The sequence below is a fragment of the Pongo abelii genome, chromosome 18 (assembly GCF_028885655.2).
Source record: "Pongo abelii isolate AG06213 chromosome 18, NHGRI_mPonAbe1-v2.0_pri, whole genome shotgun sequence".
NCBI classification, from domain to species: domain Eukaryota; kingdom Metazoa; phylum Chordata; class Mammalia; order Primates; family Hominidae; genus Pongo; species Pongo abelii.
In genome coordinates, this window is record NC_072003.2 from 2,064,063 (window position 1) to 2,088,037 (window position 23,975).

Sequence of the window (23,975 nt, forward strand, 5' to 3'; positions counted from 1 at the left end):
GCCAGCGCGCAGACGCAGCCGCCCTCGGCGTCCTCTGTAGCGGGCGACCTAGGCCGCGGGACCGGGACCGAGGTAGAGGCCAGGGCAGCGCGTCTGGGAGCGGAGTCTGCGCCCCCCGCCGCCATGCCGGACAGCTGGGACAAGGATGTGTACCCTGAGCCCCCGCGCCGCACGCCGGTGCTGCCCAATCCCATCGTCTACATGATGAAGGCGTTCGACCTCATCGTGGACCGACCCGTGACCCTCGCGAGAGGTACGAGGCCCCAGCCCCGGGCTCCCTCTCCGGCCTCTGGGGACCCCTGGATCCCACACCCTGCCTGGATCCTCCAATGCCCCCGGGGTCCCGTTTCCCTGAGACCGCCCCCCGCTGCACCCCGGGGACAATCCCCCACCCCCGGAGACCCCCGAGCTCCGTCGCCTCCTTTGGCCTCCCACTGCACCCCGGACCTCACCTCCCAGGATCCCTTACTCTCCCCTGCACCCCGGGACGCCTCGCTTCTTCCCAGGACTCTTCCCTCCCTGCCGCACCCAGCGCCCATTGCCCCAGGACCCCGCATTACTCTACGCCCCCGCCGCCCCGGGAACCCCTTCACTGCACCGCTGGCCTCAGGCCTCTCTCACATGTCTCTCTGCCGGATGACCAAGTGTCGGGGTGATGGCCGAGATGCCCAAATTCACCATCTCTGGAACGAACCAGGAAAATGCCTAGTTCAGTTTTTTTTTTTTTTTTTTTTTTCCTGAGACAGTCTTGCTCTGTTGCCCAGGCTGGAGTGCAGAGGTGCGATCTCGGCTCACTACAACCTCTGCTCCACCCCGGGTTCAAGCGATTCTCCTGCCTCAGCCTCCCCAGTAGCTAGGATTACAGGCGCACCACCACCGTGCCCAGCTAATTTTTATATTAGCTGGTAGTATACACGGGGTTTCCCCATGTTGGCCAGGCCGGTCTCGAACTCCTGACCTCAGGTGATCCTCCCACCTTGGCCCCCCAAAGTGCTGGGATTACAGGCCTGAGCCACCGCGTCCAGCCAGGTTCAGTTCTTTTTGAACACTTGGGGTGCATAGCATGCTCTGGTGGTTCTTCCGTAAGAGGATGAAGTCTCCAAATCAAACCCCCAAAGATCTGGAAACGGTGCAACAGCGGACCCAGCTCCCTGTCTTTTGTAGCAGTCGTAGAGTATGTCTGTCCTATGTGTCTGGATGTTCAAGCTCTCTTTTTAGTTTGTTCATTTCCCAGTGAGGAAGCTGAGGCAGTAAGGTGGTTAAGTTCTCCTTGCTGGAGGCTCCCTGTTGGAGCCTTTTTGCGCACCCAGCGGGGTCCCTGTGCAGCTGGGGGAGATGCACTGGCAGAGCTGTGTCCCAGTCAGTGCCATCTGTGAGAAGCAGCTGCCTGTAGGCTTGTGTGGGGGACGGAGTAAGGTAATGCATGTGGAACTCTGATGATGATGCCTGGTACGCGGGAGCTCTCCATCAGCTGCAGCGTAGGCCTTCACAGGCCTGCCTGGCTGGCCACATCTCTTAGAGAGACGAATTGGGTGTTTTCTAAACGCTGGAACACTCAGGAAGTTCTCCTCCCTCCCCTCCAAAGGGCTCATGAGAAATAAGAAAGCTAAAAGCCTGTCGAAACCGATGAGGCCTTTTGAGTGTGTGGTTTTGTCTTTGCAGAATTTGTAGAGCGGCAGCATGCAAAGAACAGGTATTACTACTACCACCGGCAGTACCGCCGCGTGCCGGACATCACTGAGTGCAAGGAGGAGGACATCATGTGCATGTATGAGGCCGAAATGCAGTGGAGGAGGGACTAGTACGTGAGCCATGCTGGGAGTGTGGAGATCTGCACTGTGTGCTGCTGGGCCACCAGTCCCTGGGATGCCACAGGGTGGCATGCCCAGATCTTAGGGGTGGCATGGGAGGAGCCAGACCCCAGGGCTCTTGCTTTCAATTGTTCTCACGGGGTACAGGGAAAGGATTCCTTGTGATTAGCTTCTCTCGCTCCTTTTCTCCCCCAGCAAAGTCGACCAAGAAATTATCAACATCATGCAGGATCGGCTCAAGGCCTGTCAGGTGAGGGAAGGAGAGAACTACCAGCAGAACTGTGCCAAGGAAGTGGAGCAGTTCACCCAGGTGGCCAAGGCCTACCAGGACCGCTGTGCGTACCCCACCCCCTACCCTCGAAACCCCCCCATCCTTCTGAGGCCTGGGGGTCAGAACCATTGCGAATCTTCCCTCCCCTCCCTTCTGCTCACTTGACTTTGCCTCCTTTGCATGTAGCAGAGGCCTCGGTTCCCAGCTTGTTTCCATTGCTTCCCCAGATCAGGACCTGGGGGTCTACTATTCTGCCAGGAAGTGCCTGGCCAAACAGAAGCAGAGGATGCTGCAAGAGAGAAAAGCTGCAAGAGAGGCCGCCGCTGCCACCTCCTGAGGCTGTGTAGCTCTGTGTTGCTGAAATATAAAGCCCTGCAACCTGCCCGTGTGTCTGGTGTGATGTATTGGCCCCACACCCCAGATTCAAACCACCACTAACCATGCAGGACACAGGGAAAAAACAGTAACACACTTAATTCACTTTATTTTTTCTTGTATAAAAATCCTATGTTGTAGCCACAGCTGGAGCCTGAGTCCGCTGCACAGAGACTCTGGTGTGGGTCTTGACGAGGTGGTCAGTGAATTCCTGATAGGGAGACTTGGTAAATACAGTCTCCTTCCAGAGGTCAGGGGTCAGGTAGCTGTAGGTCTTAGAAATGGCATCAAAGGTGGCCTTGGCTGCACAACAAAAGAACCCCAGGGGGGTCAGTGGTGTGCTTGAGGCAAGTCCCCCAACCCAAAAATTGTCGCACTCCTAGGAACAGAGAGGCCATTCTGGGCAGGTCTGTCGTGCATTAGGAGAGCCTTTCTCTGCCTCCCTGAAAACACGCCAAGCACACACTAGGCCCGTGTGGTTAAGCGGAGCTGAGAGACCATGGCTATGCCCCATGTGTGGACCACCTACCGAAGTTACCCAGGGTGGCAGTGCAGCCCCGGGCTGAGGTGTAGCAGTCGTCGATACCAGCCATCATGAGCAGCTTCTTAGGCACAGGTGCGGAGACGATGCCAGTGCCCCTGGGTGCAGGGATGAGGCGCACCAGCACAGAGCCGCAGCGGCCTGTCACCTGGTGAGGGAAGGAGTCAGGAGACGGGGGCCCGAAGGAGCCTGCCCCACGGCAGGCCCATCACCTGCCACCCGCCTACCTTGCAAGGGACGGTGTGGGGCTTGCCGATCTTGTTCCCCCAGTAGCCTCTGCGCACGGGGACAATGGAGAGCTTGGCCAGGATGATGGCTCCACGGATGGCGGTGGCCACCTCCTTGGAGCACTTAACACCCAGACCGACGTGGCCATTGTAGTCCCCAATAGCAACAAACGCCTGTGAAGAGATGTGCGTGAGGCAGCTGGTGGCCCTACACCCAATCACTGCCCACCGCCCAAGGCCTGTTGCGCCCCTCAAGGAAAGAGAGGCCACGATAAGGCCCATCCGAGGTCCTGAGGAGATCTTTTCTCTCTCTCCCGGTTACGAAAGTCACACGGGTGAAGCCAAGTGCAACTATGCAGAGCTGAGAGAGTCCCGGCAAGCCCAGCCCAGGACAGCCCCCTCCAGGACAGGGTACCTTGAACCTGGTGCGCTGGCCGGCACGGGTCTGCTTCTGCACTGGCATAATCTTCAAAACCTCATCCTTGAGAGAGGCCCCCAGGAAGAAGTCAATGATCTCTGATTCCTGAAACAAACAAGAGAATTATAGGGAGAAACAATACCATTATGCTATTCAAGAACCAAAGTCATGGCCGCGGGCGGTGGCTCACGCCTGTAATCCCAGCACTTTGGGAGGCTGAGGTGGGCGGATCACAAGATCAGGAGTTCGAGATCAGCCTGGCCCACATGGTGAAACCCCACCTCTATTAGAGACACAAAAAATTAGCCGGGCATGGTGGAGTGTGCCTGTAACCCCAGCTATTCAGGAGGCTGAGGCAGGAGAATCGCTTGAACCTGGGAGGCGGAGGTTGCAGTGAGCCGAGATCGCGCCAGCCTAGGCGACAGGGCTGGCCCCGTACACCCAAAAAACCAAAAAAACACCGAAGTCATGAACCCCCTCACCTGGCTTCCCCATCTGTCACTTTCGTTTTTGGAGACTTGTATGTAAGGTTACCATATTTCTGCATCTCAATCGTTTCTTCCTATTTGCCCTTTTTCTCGTTTGGTGAGATGTGGCTTTCCACTCAGATTTGCTTTGTCCAGCTTTGGCCTTGCTTTGTCCAGCTTTGGCCTAGCCACGACCACCGTACCTTGCTAAGGCGAACGCTCACATGACAAATATGCCATTAGCCTTTCCCCACTGTACCCGCTGGACGCAGATGACAGCTGTCGCGTACACGCGGACTAGGACAGTTTGCTAACCCTTACAGTGTCCTCCCACAACCTGAACTTCATCATCCTCTCGGATGGCATGAACCAAGCGCTGCTTCTCTTCCAGTACTTTGCGGATGAATTCGCTGCGAAAGCGGTAAGACACGCTGAAATGCCTTTTGTGGCTCTTACTTCGCTCAGGTATCCATCCAACCTCCAAGTGGAATCCTCTCCTCAACCAGCCCTCAACACAACCTCAACCTCTCAAACGAGACGCTGGGCCCTTTAATGTGGGTCAATGGCAGACGCTAACCCTCCAACCCCAGCCCAAATGACTCCGGGGTCGCACTTGCTCAACGCCCCAACGACCGACGCATACCTTAATGGGCAGGGAGAAGAGATAGATCTCCTCCAGAGACTTGATCTTCATGTCCTTGACCAAGCGGCCCAACTTGGTGACGGGCATCCACTACAGGGAGAAAAGGCGCGAGTGACCAGGGCCGCTCTCCGGCGCCCCCCACGGGTCCGACCCCGAGCGTGGCTGATACCTACCTCCTTATCCTCGGCCTTGCCTCCGCGAGCTCCGCGACCTCGGCCCCGGCCCCGTCCCCGGCCGCGACCCCGGCCCCGGATGCCACTGCCGAAACCTCCGCGGAAGCCACCGCGGTTCCCCATCCCAGGGCCACCAGGGCCTCCGGGCCCCCCCGCTGCACCGGCGTCATCCGCCATTTGCTGGAAAGAGCAACAAGGAACCAGTCAGTGAGACCTACGCATCTGGCAGACCCCCGCGAGACCCAGACAAGGGCTCCCGCCCAGAAGCGCGGACTCGGGAGCCTAGACCCGACCCGATGTCCGCGGATTCCCGCCGCCCACGCCGAGGCCCGCTACAGCGACCAGCAGCACTCACGTGTTTTTTTGGAAAAGAAGAGCGAGGCCTGCTGGGAAGCAGCTTTTATAGCACACCAAGCGCCGCGAGATCTCCGCAGCCCCGCCCCAGGCGGGAGCTTGCCGAGCTTCTATAAGACAACTTGTGATTGGCTCCGCGGTGCCCCGCCCTCACCGGGCTCTGAGTGCTCTTGCCTGTCCTGCCGCAGCCGCGGCCCGGGAATCTACGTCACCCGAAAAGCGACTATAAACGCCGGCGCCTCCATCCCCAGCCGCGGCTCGGGAATCTACGTCACCCGAAGAGCGGCTATAAACGCCCGCGCCTCCACTGTGCTCTCCTCTTCACTTAGGTAGGTCCTGCCGCGTTGACCGTTGGCATCCCGCTGGTGGTCTTCGAGACCGGCGTTGTTTGAAAATCACCCCCGGCTTTGGCCGTGGCCGCGGGTGAGATTCGGCGCCCAGAGCCTCCGGGGGCCTCAGCTCACCGCGCGCTACCCCATGTGCGGCGGTGAAACCCAGGCCCCGACAGGCGCCGCGGCCTCCCCCCGGGTGCGGCCGCTCGCGAGGTCTGGCCCCTGACTCCTGGCCTCGACTGCAGACCCCTAACCCTGTTTTTTCTCCGCAGGACACTCGTCCTCCCACGCGTGACACCGACGTCGCCAGGACCGCGGGGTCGGGGGAAGTTGCCTGTCCCCCGTCTTTCAAATAAAGCTGTTTGTCTAACTTACCGCGTGCGGGTGTTCTTGGGGCCCCGACCCGCCTATCAGCCTGGCAAGTGCATCTGTTCACGCTGTGGCAGGGAGAACCCTAGCGAGATGCCTCCTCGTCTTTCCTGGCTTTGGACACCAGGGTAGGATATGGGAGGTTGGTAAGTGACGTGTAAGGTCCGATGCCTCTTAAGTGGCGGAGCCAGATTGGGAACAGTCTTGTGGCCATGCGCGCCTCAGGTGAACTACGCTGGCAGGTAAAGTGCCCTGGTCTAAAGGACGCCAGGTGGGGCCAGCAGAGCACTAGCAAGGATGGGAAGTTCAGAGGCTTCCAGTGGCTTCCTTGTGAGACCAGGTGAGATTCTACAGGATTTGGCCAACTAGGCCTAGATGAACTCAGCGACCCCGTGGTGCTAGGCTGGAGTGGATCAGACACCTGGTTTGGGAAGCTGGGCCCCCTGCTCTGGGGCGGCAGGTTACCCGGGAGTTTAGTTCTCACTGCCGTGGAGCTAGCACCTGAGTATCAGATCGTAAGTGAAGACCCCCAGTGGGTCAATGCCTAAAGCCCCTAAGCCTTAGGATCTCCAGCCACCTGGGCCGCACTATTGGAGAGAAGAGGGTGGCAATCCCTGTGATCCCACTGAAGTCCTGGCCTGGGGGAAACAGCTCCATGAAGCTTGGTTCTGACCCAGTGCTTCTAGGGAAACGCTGTCAGCCACCTTCAAGCCCCACGCGCTTTATAGACCTATCTCAGGTCAGCAGCTGTCCTCCTTTTTTTTTTTTTTTTTTTTTTTGAGACGGAGTCTCGCTGTCACCCAGGCTGGAGTGCAGTGGCACCATCTCAGCTTACTACAACTTCCGCCTCCCGGGTTCAAGCAATTCTGCCTCAGCCTCCCAAGTAGCTGGGACTACCAGCACCTGCCACCACACTTGGCTAATTTTCTTGTATTTTTAGTAGCGATGGGGTTTCACCATGTTGGCCAGGCTGGTTTGAACTCCTGACCTCAAGTGATCTGCCCGCCTCAGCCTCCCAAAGTGTTAGGATTACAGGCATGAGGCACTGCACCTAGCCCTGTGGTTTTTTTTTTTTAAAGAGGTGGGGTCTCACTGAGTTGCCCAGGCTGATCTCCTGGGCTCAAGTGATCCTCCTGCCTTGGCCTCCCAAACTGCTGGGATTACAGGTGTGAGCCACCGCGCCCGGCTACCTGTAATCCTTCAGCGAAGGGGGCAAGGGCTGGGCTGTATGGGGTCTCTGGGTCCTGAACCAGGGTTATGATTGGCTTGAGCTGGACAATGCTATTGTGATGTCAGCCCACACCCACTGTGAAATGCAGGCTCCTGAGCTCGGGGGGGCCTGTGGAGCTGCTGTCTAGACGCAGATCATGGTGAGCCTGGGGCCCTCTTGCCTCCAGCCCTGAGATGTGTGCCCAACTCCAGAAACCTGCCCAGTTGTCCAGGGATCAACCCCACTCCACTCGGAAAGGGTGGGCAATGGGTTGCAGACCCCCATACGGTACAAGGAAACCTTCTGGAAGGCTCTGGCTAGGTCTAATTCCAGGCTAAGGCCCCTGTCTCCAGCCAGGGATTAGTAGTCCTGGGCTGGGGGGCCCTAACCCCCACAGCTGCCCCCTCAAAGTGGGTGCTGAGCCAGCCCCTCTACTTGCCAAGTTCTGTGGCCCACCTCCCTGCCCAAAGCTTGCTGGGCTCTCTTGCTGGGTATGTGGACCAGGGACTGGATCACTGTCCCAGCCAGGTGCTGACACCTGGCCTTTGCAGAGTGGCGGGTATGATCTCAACCTCTTCGCCAGCCCTCCTGACAGCAACTTTGTGTGCTCCGTCTGCCATGGGGTTCTCAAGAGGCCAGCAAGGTTGCCATGCAGCCACATCTTCTGCAAAAAGTGCATCCTCCAGTGGCTAGCCAGGTGCCACCGGGTACCCAAGGGGCTGGGAGGGCAGGAGTGAGACTGGGGGCCATTGCTGTGGCCCACAACAGAGGGGAAAGTCAGCCAGAAGACTCAACCACCAAATATCCCTAAACTAAAATGTGCGTACCCTCACTCAGTAGCATCTGCACACCCCGGCCCCAGCCTCAGAGCTGAGAGCGCCCTGTAATATGCCCTAATGCCTCCTCCAGCTGATGAAGGGAACACCTGGGTCACCGAGTGAGGGCTTGACCAGGGCTCCCTTCCCCACTCCCAACACTTACCCCTACTCATGCCTCCTTCCAGACAAAAGACCTGTCCGTGCTGTAGGAAAGAGGTGAAAAGGAAAAAGATTGTCCACATGAATAAACTCCGGAAAACCATTGGCCGCCTGGAAGTCAAGGTAGCTCAAAATACCCACTCCCCCAACCCTCAACCCTTCTCACCCTTGTAGGGGTGGGGCAGGGCCAGGAGAGAGGGCAGGAGAGTCCCATCTTCAGAGAGAAACAAGTGCAGCCTTGGGACGACCAGACATAGCTGAGTTTGAATCGTGGCTCTACTGCTTAGTTGCTGTGTGACTTTAAGCAAGTCACCTAACTTTTCCGAGCCCCTGGGGTCTCAGCTGTAAAATGGAGATAATACAGGATTTTTAGAGGATCAAGTGCCCGGTGTGCCGGCCACTACACTCCAGTCCCCTAGTTTTACAGATGGGTAAACTGAGGTTAAAAAGGAAAGCCTGGCATCCATACCATTCACCAGACCAACCCAACTGTGTACCTTCCATTCCCCAAGACTCAGGCTTCACACCCTCCCCTGGAACTTCTAGCTTCTTCCCACTTCCAGGCATTTGCCCCAGTGTTCTCTCCACCAACTCACCAGAGTCAGAAAAGTGTGGGAGACTCCCGGTTCCCTGGTTCGTGGTGAATGGAAAGCCACGGGTGGGGGATTCCGTGGGTGTCCTGCCCGGTTTCTTCACACGTTCTCCTTCACCCTCAGTGCAAGAATGCTGACGCTGGCTGCATAGTGACGTGCCCCCTGGCCCATCGCAAGGGGCACCAGGACTCATGCCCCTTTGAGCTAATGGCCTGCCCCAACGAGGGCTGCACCTCGCAGGTGCCGCGTGGGACCCTGGCAGAGCACCAGCAGCATTGCCAGCAAGGGTCCCAGCAGCGCTGCCCGCTGGGCTGCGGGGCCACCCTGGACCCAGCTGAGCGTGCTCGCCACAACTGCTACCGGGAGCTGCACAACGCCTGGAGCGCGCGCCAGGAGCGCAGTCGGACCCTGCTGCTGTGCCTCCTGCGGCGTGTGCGCTGGCTGCACCAAGCCACCAGCGTCGTTCGCAGAGAGCTGGCAGAGCTCAGCAACTTCCTGGAGGAAGACACTGCTCTGCTGGAGGGTGCCCCACAGGAGGAGGCCGAGGCCGCCCCAGAAGGCAACGTTGGGGCTGAGGTGGTGGGGGAGCCCAGGGCCAACGTACCTTGTAAATAGGTAAATAAAAGCGGAGCCCAGGCCTGCCTGCGTCTGTGCCTGCGGCCCTCACAACTGTCACCAGTGCATCCCTGCCGCCCTCTCCAGGCATTTGCCTGCTCTCTTTCATCTTTTCTTTTTCAAAGGAAGGAGGCCGGGCGCGGGTGGCTCATGCCTGTAATCCCAGCACTTTGGGAGGCTGAGGTGGGTGGATCACCTGAGGTCAGGAATTCGAGACCAACCTGACCAACATGGTGAAATCCCGTCTCTACTAAAAATAGAAAAATTAGCTGGGCGTGGTGGCAGGCGCCTGTGGTCCCAGCTACTCGGGAGGCTGAGGCAGGAGAATGGTGTGAACCCGGGAGATGGAGGTTGCAGTGAGCCAAGATCGCACCACTTCACTCTAGCCTGGGTGACAAGAGTGAGACTCCATCTCATAAAAAGGAATCAATAAATAGGCCGGGCGCAGTGACTCACGCCTATAATCCCAGCACTTTGGGAGGCCGAGGCAGGCGGATCACAAGGTCAGGAGATCAAGACCATCCTGGCTAACACAGTGAAATCCCGTCTTTACTAAAAATACAAAAAATTAGCCGGGCGTGGTGGCGGACGCCTGTAGTCCCAGCTACTCGGGAGGCTGAGGCAGGAGAATGGAGTGAACCCGGGAGGCGGAGCTTGCAGTGAGCTGAGATCGCGCCACTGTACTCCAGCCTGGGCAACAGATCGAGACTGCGTCTCAAAAAACGAGGCCGGGTGCTGTGGTTCACGCCTGTAATCCCAGCACTTTGAGAGGCTGAGGTGGGCGGATCACGAGGTCAGGAGATTGAGACCATCCTGGATAACACGGTGAAACCCCGTCTCTACTAAAAAATACAAAAAATTAGCCGGACGTGGTGGCGGGCGCCTGTAGTCCCAGCTACTCAGGAGGCTGAGGCAGGAGAATGGTGTGAACCCGGGAGGCGGAGCTTGCAGTGAGCCGAGATCACGCCACTGCACTCCAGCCTGGGCGACAGAGCGAGACTCCGTCTGAAAAAAAAATAATAATAAAAATAAATAAATAAATAAATAAAGGGAATACAAGAATGGCTACTCCATAGAGAGAATAGCCTTTTCTTTTTTGAGACTAGGTCTTACTCTGGCACCCAGGCTGGAGTGCAGTGACGTGATTAAGGCTCACTGCAGCCTCAACCTCCCTGGGATCAAGCAATCCTCCCACCTCAGCCTCCTGAGTAGCTGGGACTACAGGCACGCCCCACGACTGCCGGCTAATTTTTGTGTTTATTTTAGAGACGAGGTTTCACTGTTATCCGGACTGGTCTCAAACTTCTGGGCTTAAGCGATTCTCCTGCCTCAGCCTCCCAAGTAGCTGGGATTACAGGCATGAGCCACCACGCCCAGCTAATTTTTTTTTTTTCTATTTTTAGTAGAGACGGGGTTTCTCCACGTTGGTCATGCTGGTCTCGAACTTCCGACCTCAAGTGATCCACCCGCCTGGGCCTCCCAAAGTGCTGGGACTACTGGCGTGAGCCACCGCGCCCGGCCCTCCTCCTTTTTCCACCGCTCTCAGCAACTATCAGTCCTCGCCCGTTCTGTTTCTTCTCTGGCGTCCGCCAAGTGCCGATTACAGTGCTTTGCACACAGAAGGTGCTCAATACATGAATGCCTTTGAGATTTCCCGGTTTATTTATTTACCTACGTTATTTATCAAGAGCCACACTGCGAGCCCAGGGGCAGGGTCAGGTTGACGGCTCTACGCACGGACTGCACCCGACAGCTGGGGCCCCCAAATCCCAGAACGCCGAAAAGCAGGCGTGAACGCTGCCTAGGAATGCCTTTTTATACTGGTATCAAAGAGCCACGCCACCAGCGATGCCACACCCGCCGGTCTACCCCCACCGGCCCGCGAAGCACCCTCACAGCTCACGGCCCTCCCTCCAGGCCGGAAACGTCTCCGCCCGCTTCCGCTTCCCGATGCAGCCGCCACTGCCCCAAGCAAAGATGGCGCTAAGCGCGCGGCGCCGGCGGGGACGTCACAGTGGTCGCGCGCGGTGACGCCATCGCAGCGCGCCGGGAGTGTGGCGTTCTGTGAAGAGTTCCGTGCTAACCTCCCTCATGCGGCGGTGGCTGCCGGAACCCTAGCAGGTTTCAGCTGGAGCGGCAGCGGCGGCAACATGGCAGAGACCGCGACCGGAGTGGGCCGCTTCAAGGCCAAGTGAGCCCGGAGCGCTGGGGCCGCGCGGGGAGGGAGCTGGGTTTGCAGCCGGCATAGCGGAGGTGCGCGTGGAGCGAGCACGCATTGGGGTCCGTGGAGGCGAGAGGCTATGTGTGCGCCGGGCCGCGGGGTCGCAGAGGCTGCGGTGATACCAGGCGGGAGAGCCGGCCCCGACTGCTCTCGGGGAGTACGGCGATCGGAGCCCGGCCGCCGGGAGCAGCAGCGTGGGCTCATCGAGAAGCCGGCTATGGGGTGGAGTGAGGACCAGAAGTCCCGATGAGGGGAGGAGAGGGCTGAGCCTAGGTCGGGGCTGGTCCCGGGAGGCGGCGGGGTCGAAGAACCACCTCTGAGCAGTCGGCCTGGGGACCTTTCATCCGCGATCCGTTTTCTCCAGGGAGCAGGGAGAATGCAGGAGAGGGGCGGGTCCGCAGAAGCCCAGGAGGCCCTGAGTGCTGTGTCCCGTCACTCCCCAAGCCTTTGCCGAACAGCAGTGCTGGTGCCCCCGCCCTGGCAGCGCAGCCTCATGGGATTATTGTTTCCACTGGCGGCTGTGGGGCTTTGGTTGTGCCAAGCACTGGTAAAGGAAGGTCCCAGGCTGGCAGCACCGCCGTGAGAGGGTCAACTGGGTGCGGGGGCTGAGGGGCCGCTTTCGTTTTGGCAGTCAGGCTTCCAGAAGCGAAGTGAGCCAGGTCTTGACATCTGGAAAGAGAAGCCCAGGCCGCATACAGGGAACGGGGGAAGATAGGAAACCCGTCCCAGAGGCTGGGACAGGACCAGTGGGGTGCACTGTGGGCCACGAGAGGGAAAGAAAGCCGAGGCAAGGGTGGCAGAAGCTCTTCTGGGCAAGGTCTGGGAGGTGTGTGGGCAGAAAGGAGGGGCTGATGCAGGGCAGTGACATCTTCAGTTATGTTCTGAAAGGTACTTGGCAGCAGGGTTAAGAGGTAGGTAGGGGAGGCCGGGCGCCGTGGCTCACGCCTGTAATCCCAGCATTTTTGGAGGCCGAAGCGGGTGGATCATGAGGTCAGGAAATTGAGACCACGGTGAAACCCCGTCTCAACTAAAAATACAAAAAATTAGCTGGGCGTGGTGGCGGGCGCCTGTAGTCCCAGCTACTCGGGAGGCTGAGGCAGGAGAATGGCGTGAACCGGGGAGGTGGAGCTTGCAGTGAGCTGAGATCGCGCCACTGCACTCCAGCCTGGGCAACAGATCGAGACTCCGTCTCAAAAAATAAATTAATTAATTAAAAGAGGTAGGTAGGGGGCCCAGTGAAGAGGCCAGAGTGGCTGGCCAGAGACTGTGATGGCCTGGACCAGGTGTAGTCAGTGGAGAAGAAAGGAGAAGGGGCACGAGTGAGGTGACAGAAATGACAGGTGCTCGTGGGACCCGGGCTCTGGGCAAGCCTGGGGATGGAGGGAAGAGTCAGGGAGGGGAAGAGGTATGCCACACCTCAGGGATGAAGACACTGGGACGATGTGCTCTGGGCTGGCTACGCAGGCCTGGCCACCCACTGCCGGCAGGGGTGTCCCCAAGGACCCCCCCGGCTCTCACTGGGGAATCCCTTGGAGCCCTGGGCTGTTGGGCTGACTCCACCTGACACAGGCCCACCCCCTACTGCCTCAGGGATCACCAGCCAGCTCCGGGTCTCTACTTCTCAGTGACAGGGGTAGCTACAGCCCCCTGCAGTACTGCTGGTTCCACCCCATGCCCTGTCCCTGCTGTTGCCCAGAAACTCAAGGGCAGGGGCCATTGGGGTCACCTCGAGAGGAGCACCCAGCACAGGGCTGGGCCCTGGGGACTGAGGGGGTGGGTGGTGCTCATTCGCCCCCCGCTCTCCTTCCAGCTATGCTGTGGAGCGCAAAATTGAGCCTTTCTACAAGGGCGGAAAAGCACAGGTACCAGCCTGGGGAAGGGCAGGGGTCGGGCAGCCAGAGGGCACAGGGGGTGCCGAATGTTGCCTGGCTGAGACCTCTCTGTCCCCAGCTGGACCAGACTGGCCAGCACCTCTTCTGCGTCTGTGGCACCAGAGTCAACATTCTGGAAGTGGCTTCGGGGACCGTGCTGCGGAGTCTGGAGCAGGTGAGGGCAGCCTGGGTGGGTGAGGGGTAAGTGGAGAGGGCGCCCACTCACTCCGTGCTCTGCACACACCACTCTTTCTCATAGGAGGACCAGGAGAGCATCACTGCCTTTGACCTCAGCCCTGACGACGAGGTATGTGGGGCGGGGCCTGGAGGTGACCCGCTCCAGCGCCTCCCTCCCAGACTGAGTCCAGGAAGATGTGAGCAGGGTATTGCTGCCCCTCTGCTGACCTGTACCCTCCTCCAGGTGCTGGTGACAGCCAGCCGGGCATTGCTGCTGGCTCAGTGGGCCTGGCAAGAGGGCAGCGTTACCCGCCTGTGGAAGGCGATACACACAGCCCCCGTGGCCACCATGGCCTTCGACCCCACCTCCACTCTGCTAGCCACAGGTAGGGCCCTGCCGTGCAGGTGGGTAGTGGGCACAGATGCAGGGGCTTTGGGCATTCCACCCCCTCACCTTGCTTCCCCGCAGGTGGCTGTGATGGGGCCGTGCGCGTCTGGGACATCGTGCGGCACTACGGGACACACCACTTCCGAGGCTCGCCCGGTGTCGTGCAGTGAGTTGGAGGGTGGAGGGGGAGGGCAGAGGCACCGCCCAGGCTGCACAGCTCACCCATCCTGTCCCGTCCGCCCGCAGCCTAGTGGCCTTCCACCCGGACCCTACACGCCTGCTGCTCTTCTCCTCGGCCACAGATGCCGCCATCCGCGTGTGGTCACTGCAGGACCGGTCATGCCTGGCTGTGCTGACTGCCCACTACAGCGCCGTCACCTCACTGTCCTTCAGCACCGATGGCCACACCATGCTCAGGTCAGCAGTGGGCGCTGGTAGGAGGGGGAGGCTTGGAAAGTGGGGGCTGAGGCTAAGACTTGACCTGAGATTGCTGTTGCTCCTCCAGCTCCGGCCGTGACAAGATCTGTATCATCTGGGACCTTCAGAGCTGCCAGGCCGCGAGGACCGTGCCTGTGTTTGAGGTGGGGATGCCTGGAGGCCAGGGCTGCTTGAGTTGGGTGGGGAGAGGGCATGACAGCAGCCTGTGACCCAGTTCGTCTCCAGAGTGTGGAGGCTGCTGTGCTGTTGCCAGAGGAGCCGGTGTCCCAGCTGGGTGTGACGTCCCCAGGCCTGTACTTTCTGACAGCTGGCGACCAAGGTGTGTTGGGCCGGGACATGGGCAGGCGGTAGGGGCTGGGGAACGCCTGTGGACCTGAGAGTCTCAGCAGCCCTGTCCCTACCCACATAGGCACTCTGCGCGTGTGGGAGGCAGCTTCTGGGCAGTGTGTGTACACGCAGGCCCGGCCGCCGGGCCCTGGGCGGGAGCTGACCCACTGCACCCTGGCACGCACTGCCGGCCTGGTCCTCACCACCACCGCCGACCACAACCTGTTGCTCTATGAGGCTCGCTCCCTACGGCTGCAGAAACAGGTGCACACCTGCCCTTGCTCAGTCTGGAGGCTGCGGGTACCAGCCCTCCTCTTGCAGAGGTCCCGGCTCACATCTGCCCCCTGCCTCCCTGCAGTTTGCTGGCTACAGTGAGGAGGTTCTGGATGTCCGGTTTCTTGGGCCCGAGGACTCCCACGTTGTCGTGGCCTCCAATAGCCCCTGCCTGAAAGTGTTTGAGCTGCAGACGTCAGCCTGCCAGATCCTCCATGGCCACACGGGTGAGTGGGGCCAGCCCACCTGACACCCTGGGAGCCGCCTGGGTCCCTTGCTTGCTTCCCTTCCCCCATCTTGCTGTGTGACCTATACCTCCCCACAACATCTCAGATATCGTCCTGGCCCTGGATGTGTTCCGGAAGGGGTGGCTCTTTGCCAGCTGTGCCAAGGTGAGGCACCCTGAGAGGTAGGGGCAGGGGCACCAGGCGGGGAGGCCGCACAGTAGGCCCACGGACCAGCCTCTCTCCTCAACTCCCTGTCCCCAGGATCAGAGCGTCCGCATCTGGAGAATGAACAAGGCTGGCCAGGTGATCTGCGTGGCTCAGGGTTCCGGTCACACACACAGCGTGGGCACTGTCTGCTGCTCTAGGTAGTGAGTCGGGGCTGGGCCCAGGGGTGTCAGGGAGGTGGAGGCCCAGGCCTGCCAGCAGGGGCTGCCGCTCAGGGAGCTGGGGAGGCAGGGGCAGCTTTGTCTTGCTCTGAGGCTCCAGCCCAGAGATGTGGAACAGAACAGGACAGGAGAGTCCCTAGGTGCCTCGGGGTCAGTCCTCAGAAGTAGCCCCCGGCAAAGTGGTTAAAGGGGGAAGGGCATTAGGCAGAGAGAATGACCCTGCACGAGGCCCAGGTGGAGAGGTGACCCCTGTGTGTAGGCCCAGGTGGAGAGGTGACCCCTGCATGTAGGCCCAGGTGGAGAGGTGACCCCTGCACGAGGCCCAGGTGGAGAGGTGACACCTGCATGTAGGCCCAGGTGGAGAGGTGACCCCTGCATGTAGGCCCAGGTGGAGAGGTGACACCTGCACGAGGCCCAGGTGGAGAGGTGACACCTGCACGAGGCCCAGGTGGAGAGGTGACACCTGCATGTAGGCCCAGGTGGAGAGGTGACCCCTGCATGTAGGCCCAGGTGGAGAGGTGACCCCTGCACGAGGCCCAGGTGGAGAGGTGACACCTGCATGTAGGCCCAGGTGGAGAGGTGACCCCTGCATGTAGGCCCAGGTGGAGAGGTGACCCCTGCATGTAGGCCCAGGTGGAGAGGTGACCCCTGCATGTAGGCCCAGGTGGAGAGGTGACCCCTGCATGTAGGCCCAGGTGGAGAGGTGACCCCTGCATGTAGGCCCAGGTGGAGAGGTGACCCCTGCATGTAGGCCCAGGTGGAGAGGTGACCCCTGCATGTAGGCCCAGGTGGAGAGGTGACCCCTGCATGTAGGCCCAGGTGGAGAGGTGACCCCTGCATGTAGGCCCGGGGTCCTGTGGCTGGGGCTGAGCCACCCGGTGCTGCAGGTGGACAGTGTAGACAGGGCTTGATCCTACAGGTGCCTGGGGGTGACCCAGGCCAACCCGCATCCTGGGACAGGCCCCACGGTCTGGACCGTGGGCTCCCAGGCTGGCCCTGTGGGGAGCTGGCCATCAGGGCTGGCTGGGCTCAGCTGTGTCTCCTCCTCTCTTGTTGGGTCACAGGCTGAAGGAGTCCTTCCTGGTAACAGGCAGCCAGGACTGCACTGTGAAGCTGTGGCCTCTTCCCAAAGCCTTGCTGTCCAAGAACACAGCCCCAGACAACGGCCCCATCCTCCTGCAGGCCCGGACCACTCAGCGCTGCCATGATAAGGTGACTTGATAGCCACTGGGGTGGGCGTGTGGCCGAGCCCTTGCTGGGGGAAGATGGGGCGTTGCTGAGCCACCACCTTCTCCCATTGCCAGGACATCAACAGCGTGGCTATTGCCCCCAATGACAAGCTGCTGGCCACAGGCTCACAGGACCGCACAGCCAAGCTCTGGGCCCTGCCGCAGTGCCAGCTGCTGGGTGTCTTCTCAGGCCACCGGCGTGGCCTCTGGTGCGTCCAGTTCTCTCCCATGGACCAGGTGCTGGCCACGGCCTCAGCTGACGGCACCATCAAGCTCTGGGCACTCCAGGACTTCAGCTGTCTCAAGGTAAGCGGCGCTCCAGGCCCTCCCCACCTCCTGCCCTGGTGACATCTCATGCCCTACCCCCCACCTTGCAGACATTTGAGGGGCACGATGCTTCTGTGCTGAAAGTGGCCTTTGTGAGCCGTGGCACGCAGCTGCTGTCCAGGTGAGTGGGCTGGGGTGGGGCAGCGATGGAGTGGGGGGTGGCGGGGGGACCTGCCTGACACTGAGCCTCTCCCCACCCCAAACCCAGCGGCTCGGATGGCCTCGTGAAGCTCTGGACCATCAAGAACAACGAGTGTGTGCGGACGCTGGATGCCCACGAGGACAAGGTCTGGGGGCTGCACTGCAGCCGGCTGGACGACCGCGCCCTCACTGGGGCCAGTGACTCCCGAGTCATCCTCTGGAAGGTTGTGGGCCCCAAGGGCAGGGAAGAGTCGGGGTGGAGTGGAGGCCCCATCTGACCCCAGTCTAACCCCAGGATGTGACCGAGGCGGAGCAGGCAGAGGAGCAGGCCAGGCAAGAGGAACAGGTGGTCAGGTAAGGCCAGGGCAGTGGCGCCCCTCCCCACATCAACCCTGCTGTGTACCGTAGGGAAAACGAGGCCGAGTGCCAGGCTCGCTGCCTGCTGACTCCGATGGCTCTGCCTGCAGCCCCAGCCAGCGGCCCTCAGTGGCCTCTCCTCGCCTCCCCACAGGCAGCAAGAGCTGGACAACCTGCTGCATGAGAAGCGGTACCTGCGGGCGCTGGGCCTGGCCATCTCCCTGGATCGGCCCCACACCGTGCTGACTGTCATCCAGGGTCAGTGCTCACCCTGGGGGCGAGGGGCTGGGTCTTCGGACCACTGGGCTCTGCTTTCCCCAGCTCAGCCTTCCCTTCTCCCACAGCCATCCGGAGGGACCCTGAGGCCTGCGAGAAGCTGGAAGCCACCATGCTCCGACTGCGGCGCGACCAGAAAGGTTGGGGGCCAGTCAGGGTGGATGGCCCGGTGGGCAAGGGCCAGTCATGGCAGATTGTCTGGGCAAGACGATGAGGGTCCTGTTGCCCACAGAGGCCCTGCTGCGCTTCTGCGTCACGTGGAACACCAACTCGCGGCACTGCCACGAGGCCCAGGCCGTGCTGGGTGTGCTCCTGCGGCGTGAGGCCCCCGAGGAGCTGCTGACCTACGAAGGCGTGCGGGCAGCGCTTGAGGCCCTGCTGCCCTACACTGGTATGTGGGCACAGCCTGGGGTTGGGGGATCCTAGTGGGCGTGTGGACCACCCCCCTAACCTCCCTCTGTCCAACCCCAGAGCGGCACTTTCAGCGGCTCAGCAGGACCCTCCAGGCCGCCACTTTCTTGGACTTCCTGTGGCACAACATGAAGCTCCCTGTGCTGGCCACTGCCCCCACCCCCTGGGAAACCCATAAAGGCGCTCTCCCCTAGCCGGTCCGGTCTCTCTCCAGTCCATCCTGAACCCCTGGAAAACCCATAAAGGCCGCTCTCCTAGCCGGCTCTGTCTCTCTGGATTCCAGTCCAGCCCCCACCGTGGCCAACACCCTACCTAGCCAGCCAGAAGTGCACTGGAGCTGATGGTCTCGGTCCTGTCACGCCCATCCCGCACCCTGGCCTGGTAGAGATACAGCCCGCGGCTCCGCACGCTTAGACGGTGGGGGTCATTCAGAAGAAGCTTTACTCAGAGGAACAGCCAATGACCCCCTCCCATCGCTGCTGGCCAGGGAGATCCGCCTTCCCCGCTCCTCCCCAGCCCTGGGATGGCGCGGTCCATCCCCTCATCGGGATCCTCGCGCTCACTGCTCCGTCGTGGGGTGCGGCACAGAGTCCACGCACCCTCGAGAGCGGCCGTGGCGCCGTGGGCGCCGCTCCAGGGCCCTGCGTGTGACGGTGCAGCAGCGGCTCTGGATGGCGCCCGGCGAAGGTCGGGTGGGCACGGTGGGGGGAAGGGCGGTGGCCTGGGAGGGTTCGGGGAAGCCCCCGGCCTCACCCGCCGGGTCGTCTCCTCCGCGGAACCCCGTCCCGCTCAGGAGCGCGCCCAGCCCTTCCGGCCGCAGCAGCACCGCGGGGAGTAGGCCGGCCCGGTCGCCATACCTGCGAGGGGCGGGGTGTGGTTAGGGCCCCGCCCGCCTCGGCTAGCCTGCCCTGCCCACGCCCGCTCCCGCGTACCTGCACAGCCACCAGCCGCGGTCTGACGTTTCCAACACGCGCACGCGCGCCCCTGCGGGCACGGACAGCTCATCTGCGCGGCTGCTCTCGTAGGCGCGGGAAGCACAGAACTGGCGACCTGGTGGGAGTGGGTGTTTGGAGTCACCGCGGGGCCACAGAGGCCAAGGCCCGCCCGCACCCTTCTCCACATTCTCCTTGCTTGAGTCTGCTGACGGCGGGGCCGCTCTAAAACCGCTTCGGGGCTTCCTCTAGGTGCGGAGACCAAGCACGGGCTCCTGGGCCACCCTGCCCGCGGTGCTTCTGGCCCAGTCTTGCCACACGGTCAAGCCGTAGTGGTGGCATGAGGGGTGGGGTTAGGCGCATACCGCTGCTCCCTAGGGATGGGCCTCCCTCCCGGCCCTGGCCCGGGGCCGCCTCCTCCAGGTAGGGCGCTGGAAACCAGGCCGTCTGCTGGTCTTCGTTCTCCACCAGCCACCAGCCTGTGCGCAAGAAGCGGGCAGGGACTCGAGGCTCCCTCGGGTCCAGGAGCAGAGGGGCAAATCCCTGGGTTCTTGGCGGGCCCTACCTGAGGGGTGCCGCAGCAGCACGTCCAGGCTCTCCTGGGCCTGCGCCTGAAAAGGCCGATCCCGCGTGTCCTGGGTACAGAAGGGCTGCAGGCAGCGCAGGCTCTGAGCCTCCAGACTGTGGATGGAGAGGCGGCCCGCAGCGCGAGAGAGAGGCGGCTCCTCTGGGGTGGGCAGGATCACCCGGCTGGGAAGGGCAGCCCATCCGAGTGAGAGGTAGGCGGATGGGGAGGGTGAAACTGGGGGCGCCACCCTGGCAAGACCGCCAGCCTCCCACTCTCTTCCCCTATTCGCTGGCTCTTCCCCCAACCCTGGACCTCTCCCAGCTCCACACGCCGCTGCAGGCTGGGAGTTTGGGGAGAGTCGGGCACCTGCCGGGTGGCAACGCGGGCTCCAGGTCCAGGGGTTGCGGTGTGAAAAAGCCAGTGATCGCCGGGCTCCGTGCCACGCGCTCTGCCGTCGCCAGCAGCCTCCGAGAATAGGTTTCCAGCAGCTGCAGGCGCGCCAGGCCGCGGCTTGTGCGCCCCCCGCGTGCCAACAGTGGTGCATCTTAAAGGACCACAAACACGTACTGTGTGTGATACTCCGCTTTGGGCTTCACTGGTCCCTGGCGCCCCCAGGCAAGCCACCGCTTTCCCCGCCCCCGCACCCAGGCTGGCCTGACCGAGAAGCTTTGGGAGAACGCGGTCAGATCTCCGCAGCAGGCCCGCCTCCACCGGGAAGGTCTCCTTGAGGGTCTTCTGAGGGCGGGAACCAGGGCATTGGTCTTCCAGAGCCCACTGTGCACCCTTGAGAGGGCGGAGTCCCTCACCCGGATGGCAGGGGCTGGGAGCTTCAGCGGGGACGAAGGGCCTCCAGTGGGAGTCACCGATGGGACGCAGCCGGGTGGGGAAGCCGCCACCGCGACATCAGGGTGGCCCAGGGTCACTCACCTTGAGCTGCCTGAATTCGTCCCAACTCCTGCGCACGAAGGTGTCGCTGCTGTCTGACCAGCGCACGGAGAAGACAAACGTCTGGGGGACAGAAAGTTGGGAGTGCCTTGGAGGTGCTGGTCCAGGCACCCGCTTCCTATGCCTTGGGGCCACTAGGGACCCAGCCAGGTCTTACTTGGAGCCTCTTGATCTGCACCAGGGCTGCCCCTTGCACTGAAACTGGGTATCGCGGGCCTGCCATGCCTGTGGCCTCCAGGCTGCAGATTCCTGAAATGGGCGAGGACCCTTCTGCCTCCCTGTGCTTGAGAGGGCTCTGGGGGACCCAGAAAACCGCCTGGGATAGAATCCTGGCAACGCCTCAAGCCTGTGGGGTCCTTGTGGAGCCGCCCCAGCTGAGTCCTTTGCAGCTTTCTTGCTGTCCCCCAAGCCCACGATCTGGGGGCTGGAGCACAGGGATTGGGGGACTTCCAGGCAGAGCTGCTGGGAGGAAGAAGAAGAATGAGCTTTCCAGCCTTGGAGGGGTGCGAGACTGAAGAAGGGGCGAAGGGCAGGCGGGACTGCTGCCTGGGGCCCTCCTGCCTGCCTCTGGCCATAGGAGGAGGGAGGAGAAGGCAGGGCTAATCAAAGCGCCGCCTGTCCTGCTCACCTCTCTGGATTCCCCTACCCTGTGAGGTAATTGCCCTGCCAGGGTGTGCCCAACAACTCTGTCTTTGAACTGGCCTGGGGATTTCTGTGCAGAACCAAGGACTCAGTGCTTACAGCTTTAAGTGCTTTGTCTGACTTAATCCTAATGCTGGAGAAAAGGTCTCTTAATGTCCCCAACTCATAGAGAAGGAAATGTGTGTTCAATGCGTAATTATTGTGAGCTTTTCTGTACACGCTGGGGGAAGGGCAGACCTCACAGGCTCACCCCAGGGGTTCCCCTGCAGTGAGGAGACTTGGGGTAGGAGAAAGAGGGCCCATCTGTGCAGTCACTGGCATTTGGTGGGTGGGGTGGTGGTCACGGAAGTGGCCACTAGGGCTGTTTTGAGAACCACCATGACTTACTGCAAACATGGCCTGGGCAGAGGCTCGCCCAGGTGCTCCACCTCTCTGGCTCCTTCCTTATAGTTTGGGCTTCAGAAGCCACATTCAACCCTGGCACACAATAGTTCTTCCTGGTGCTGGGGCCACCAGTTCTGTGTTGGGATGCCCCTACTCCAGCCCCTTCAGGGAGTGGTCAACCTCTAAGGCATCCCTCCAGGAAGCTGCCCTGGCTGCAACAAAAGGCCTTTGTGTGTCTGTCCCACCAGCACTCTCTCTGAGGCCCTCAAGCTGTCCCTGGTCTTGGCATGGGCAATGAACACCTGCTCACATAAGGTTGATTTGCAGGGTACCCCCAGCCAGCTATCACCTTCTCCCTGTCTCAGCTGAGGGCCCAGCTGACCTGGTGGGGTCCAGCGTGTGAACCCAGGGGAGACCTTGCTTCCCTGGAAGACAGGAGAAGCTGGGGAGGATTTATTCAAAAGCAGAGGCCTAAAGGGATTCTGAGGCCACCTGCCTACCCCAGCTGACAGCCCCTGCCCCACACCCCATCAGCCCTGCATGGTTTCCACTTTTTCCTCCCCTACCCTCTTTTCTTGCCTGAATAGTACAAGCACCGCACCCTCCATCCGTATACTCCTCACTTGCCCCTACAAAATCCACTCCAAGGACAGACACGGTGCCTCTCACCTGTAATCCAAGCACTTTGGGAGGCCGAGGCAGGGGGACTGCTTGAGCTCAGGAGTTCGAGACCAGTCTGGGCAACATGTTGAGACCTCCATCTATGCCCCCAAAAAATACAAAAATTAGCTGGGCGTGGTGGTGCGTGCCTGTAGTCCCATCTACTTGGGAGGCTGAGGTGGGAGATCACTTGAGCCTAAGCAGTCGCGGCTGCAGTGAAGAAGATCGTGCCACTGCACTCCACCCTGGGTAACGGAGCAAGACCCTGTCTCAAAAAAAGAAATTCACTCCCCATATGATAGCCAGAGGAATCTGCAGCAAACTGAAATGGGATCAGATTGGGTAGCCTTGCCCAAAACTGTCTAGCATCTTCCCTCCTACCGTTATAATAAATTCCCAATCCCCGCAGCTGCCGACCAAGTCTTTGGTGGGCCCCTGCCCGTCCCTGGATCTCCCCTCCCACCTTTCAACCCTCCCTAGCATCCCACTGGCCTTTTTGTTCCTGCAAAATGCCAAGACCCTGCCACCTTGGGCTTGGTCTCGAAGGCGCTCCTCAGCTGATTCCTCATCCTTCAGAAAGGGTCACCTCCTCAAGGAGGCCTTCCAGATTTACTACACCCTTGCATGGACCCACCAGTTTGTACGTGAACATTTATGAGTATGAGTCCTTGTTTTTTTTTCCTGTCTTGACCACTGGATTATGAACAGAGAAGGTCAGGGAACAGAACTGTGTTCCCTGCTCTGCCCAGCACTTGGAACAGAGCGGTCACTGCACAAATAATAGCGGAATGGATAAATGAACGCAAGGAGGCACAGGAATCTCAGAGGCCGCTCCAACCGGGAGCCCGACCCCTCATCCCAGGCTCTAGGATCCGCGACAGCCGGCGGGGGGCGCCGGGGAGCCCAAGGCACGCACCAACCCTGTGCGGCCGCGCCCCGCCCTGCGTTGCCAGACGCCCGTTGCCATGGCGCCGGGGAGGGGACAAGAGCCCAGGACCCTAGCGCGCGCCGCAATCTGTGCGGTCACGCCCAGCCCGCCTTGAGAGGGCGCTTGGCAGCCAGCGGGTGGACGCGCCCCTCAGCGGAGGGCACAGAGCCTGGCCGCAGGCACGCAGGACACTCAGAGCGGAGCGATGGGGATGTCGCGGGCTGCAACACGGACTTTGCCTGGATGTCAGCTCGGGTCCACAGCGCGGCCGCGGCGCACCTTCCGCCACACACTGCTCTTTTACTGGAGAAAGCGAGAGGGCCGCCACGGACGGCGCAACCCCGGCGTGTGCCGCGGATCGAGGCCTGAGGGCGCCAGCAGGGTCCGGCCCTCCTGCTCCGCCCCCACCTCTGTCCCCGGGGCCGGCCCCGCCCCCGCCCCCCCCGCCCCGCCCCCGCCCCCCCCGCCCCGCCCCCGCCCAGGCCAGCGCC

At 61.0% G+C, this 23,975-nt stretch overlaps 5 protein-coding genes and 3 non-coding genes across 28 annotated transcripts; 4 read left to right on the forward strand and 4 right to left on the reverse strand.

Annotated features, from left to right (window-relative positions):
• The first annotated feature begins 5 nt into the window (after positions 1–5).
• On the forward strand, positions 6–2,464 carry NDUFB10 (NADH:ubiquinone oxidoreductase subunit B10). 2 transcript variants are annotated; one of them, XM_009250303.3, is made up of 4 exons: positions 6–253; positions 1,663–1,768; positions 2,007–2,146; positions 2,310–2,464. In XM_009250303.3, the coding sequence occupies exons 1-4, from the start codon at positions 124–126 to the stop codon at positions 2,417–2,419; spliced, it is 486 nt and encodes a 161-aa protein (XP_009248578.1). In that variant the 5' UTR covers positions 6–123; the 3' UTR covers positions 2,420–2,464.
• Positions 2,465–2,541: 77 nt separating this feature from the next.
• On the reverse strand, positions 2,542–5,296 carry RPS2 (ribosomal protein S2). The gene is made up of 6 exons (XM_024234106.3): positions 4,927–5,296; positions 4,754–4,843; positions 3,641–3,748; positions 3,226–3,399; positions 2,987–3,146; positions 2,542–2,760 (listed from the first exon to the last, which is right to left on the reverse strand). The coding sequence occupies exons 1-6, from the start codon at positions 5,101–5,103 to the stop codon at positions 2,588–2,590; spliced, it is 882 nt and encodes a 293-aa protein (XP_024089874.1). The 5' UTR covers positions 5,104–5,296; the 3' UTR covers positions 2,542–2,587.
• On the reverse strand, positions 2,824–2,956 carry LOC112129465 (small nucleolar RNA SNORA64/SNORA10 family). Its single transcript, XR_002911865.1, has one exon. It is a non-coding gene; the product is annotated as a small nucleolar RNA SNORA64/SNORA10 family (small nucleolar RNA).
• Positions 3,463–3,596, reverse strand: LOC112129463 (small nucleolar RNA SNORA64/SNORA10 family). The gene has a single exon (XR_002911863.1). It is a non-coding gene; the product is annotated as a small nucleolar RNA SNORA64/SNORA10 family (small nucleolar RNA).
• A 258-nt stretch (positions 5,297–5,554) lies between the features above and the next one.
• On the forward strand, positions 5,555–9,436 carry RNF151 (ring finger protein 151). 4 transcript variants are annotated; one of them, XM_054534549.1, is made up of 4 exons: positions 6,766–7,351; positions 7,716–7,888; positions 8,195–8,291; positions 8,885–9,436. In XM_054534549.1, the coding sequence occupies exons 1-4, from the start codon at positions 7,349–7,351 to the stop codon at positions 9,374–9,376; spliced, it is 765 nt and encodes a 254-aa protein (XP_054390524.1). In that variant the 5' UTR covers positions 6,766–7,348; the 3' UTR covers positions 9,377–9,436. The 4 variants fall into 4 exon arrangements, with proteins under 4 accessions (XP_063573550.1, XP_054390526.1, XP_054390524.1 ...); XM_054534550.1 differs by having other exon boundaries at positions 7,743–7,888; XM_063717480.1 differs by lacking the exons at positions 6,766–7,351; positions 7,716–7,888 and adding an exon at positions 5,555–6,109.
• LOC112129498 (small nucleolar RNA ACA64) lies at positions 5,664–5,790 on the forward strand. Its single transcript, XR_002911892.2, has one exon. It is a non-coding gene; the product is annotated as a small nucleolar RNA ACA64 (small nucleolar RNA).
• A 1,346-nt stretch (positions 9,437–10,782) lies between the features above and the next one.
• Positions 10,783–18,682, forward strand: TBL3 (transducin beta like 3). The gene is made up of 22 exons (XM_002825981.6): positions 10,783–11,567; positions 13,408–13,459; positions 13,548–13,643; positions 13,728–13,775; positions 13,890–14,031; positions 14,115–14,199; positions 14,280–14,450; positions 14,539–14,614; positions 14,697–14,790; positions 14,881–15,062; positions 15,157–15,298; positions 15,405–15,463; positions 15,560–15,663; positions 16,749–16,896; positions 16,989–17,219; positions 17,291–17,361; positions 17,449–17,605; positions 17,677–17,735; positions 17,893–17,996; positions 18,083–18,154; positions 18,247–18,405; positions 18,486–18,682. The coding sequence occupies exons 1-22, from the start codon at positions 11,527–11,529 to the stop codon at positions 18,617–18,619; spliced, it is 2,427 nt and encodes an 808-aa protein (XP_002826027.4). The 5' UTR covers positions 10,783–11,526; the 3' UTR covers positions 18,620–18,682.
• A 166-nt stretch (positions 18,683–18,848) lies between these two features.
• On the reverse strand, positions 18,849–23,887 carry NOXO1 (NADPH oxidase organizer 1). 17 transcript variants are annotated; one of them, XM_054534537.2, is made up of 10 exons: positions 23,049–23,880; positions 22,566–22,657; positions 21,028–21,119; positions 20,853–20,933; positions 20,585–20,660; positions 20,292–20,469; positions 19,923–20,107; positions 19,723–19,836; positions 19,358–19,475; positions 18,849–19,282 (listed from the first exon to the last, which is right to left on the reverse strand). In XM_054534537.2, the coding sequence occupies exons 1-10, from the start codon at positions 23,123–23,125 to the stop codon at positions 18,985–18,987; spliced, it is 1,311 nt and encodes a 436-aa protein (XP_054390512.1). In that variant the 5' UTR covers positions 23,126–23,880; the 3' UTR covers positions 18,849–18,984. The 17 variants fall into 17 exon arrangements, with proteins under 17 accessions (XP_054390512.1, XP_063573548.1, XP_054390508.1 ...); XM_063717478.1 differs by lacking the exon at positions 20,585–20,660 and having other exon boundaries at positions 21,028–21,332; positions 23,719–23,887; XM_054534533.2 differs by lacking the exon at positions 20,585–20,660 and having other exon boundaries at positions 21,028–21,332; positions 23,049–23,886.
• Between the last annotated feature and the right edge of the window lie 88 nt (positions 23,888–23,975).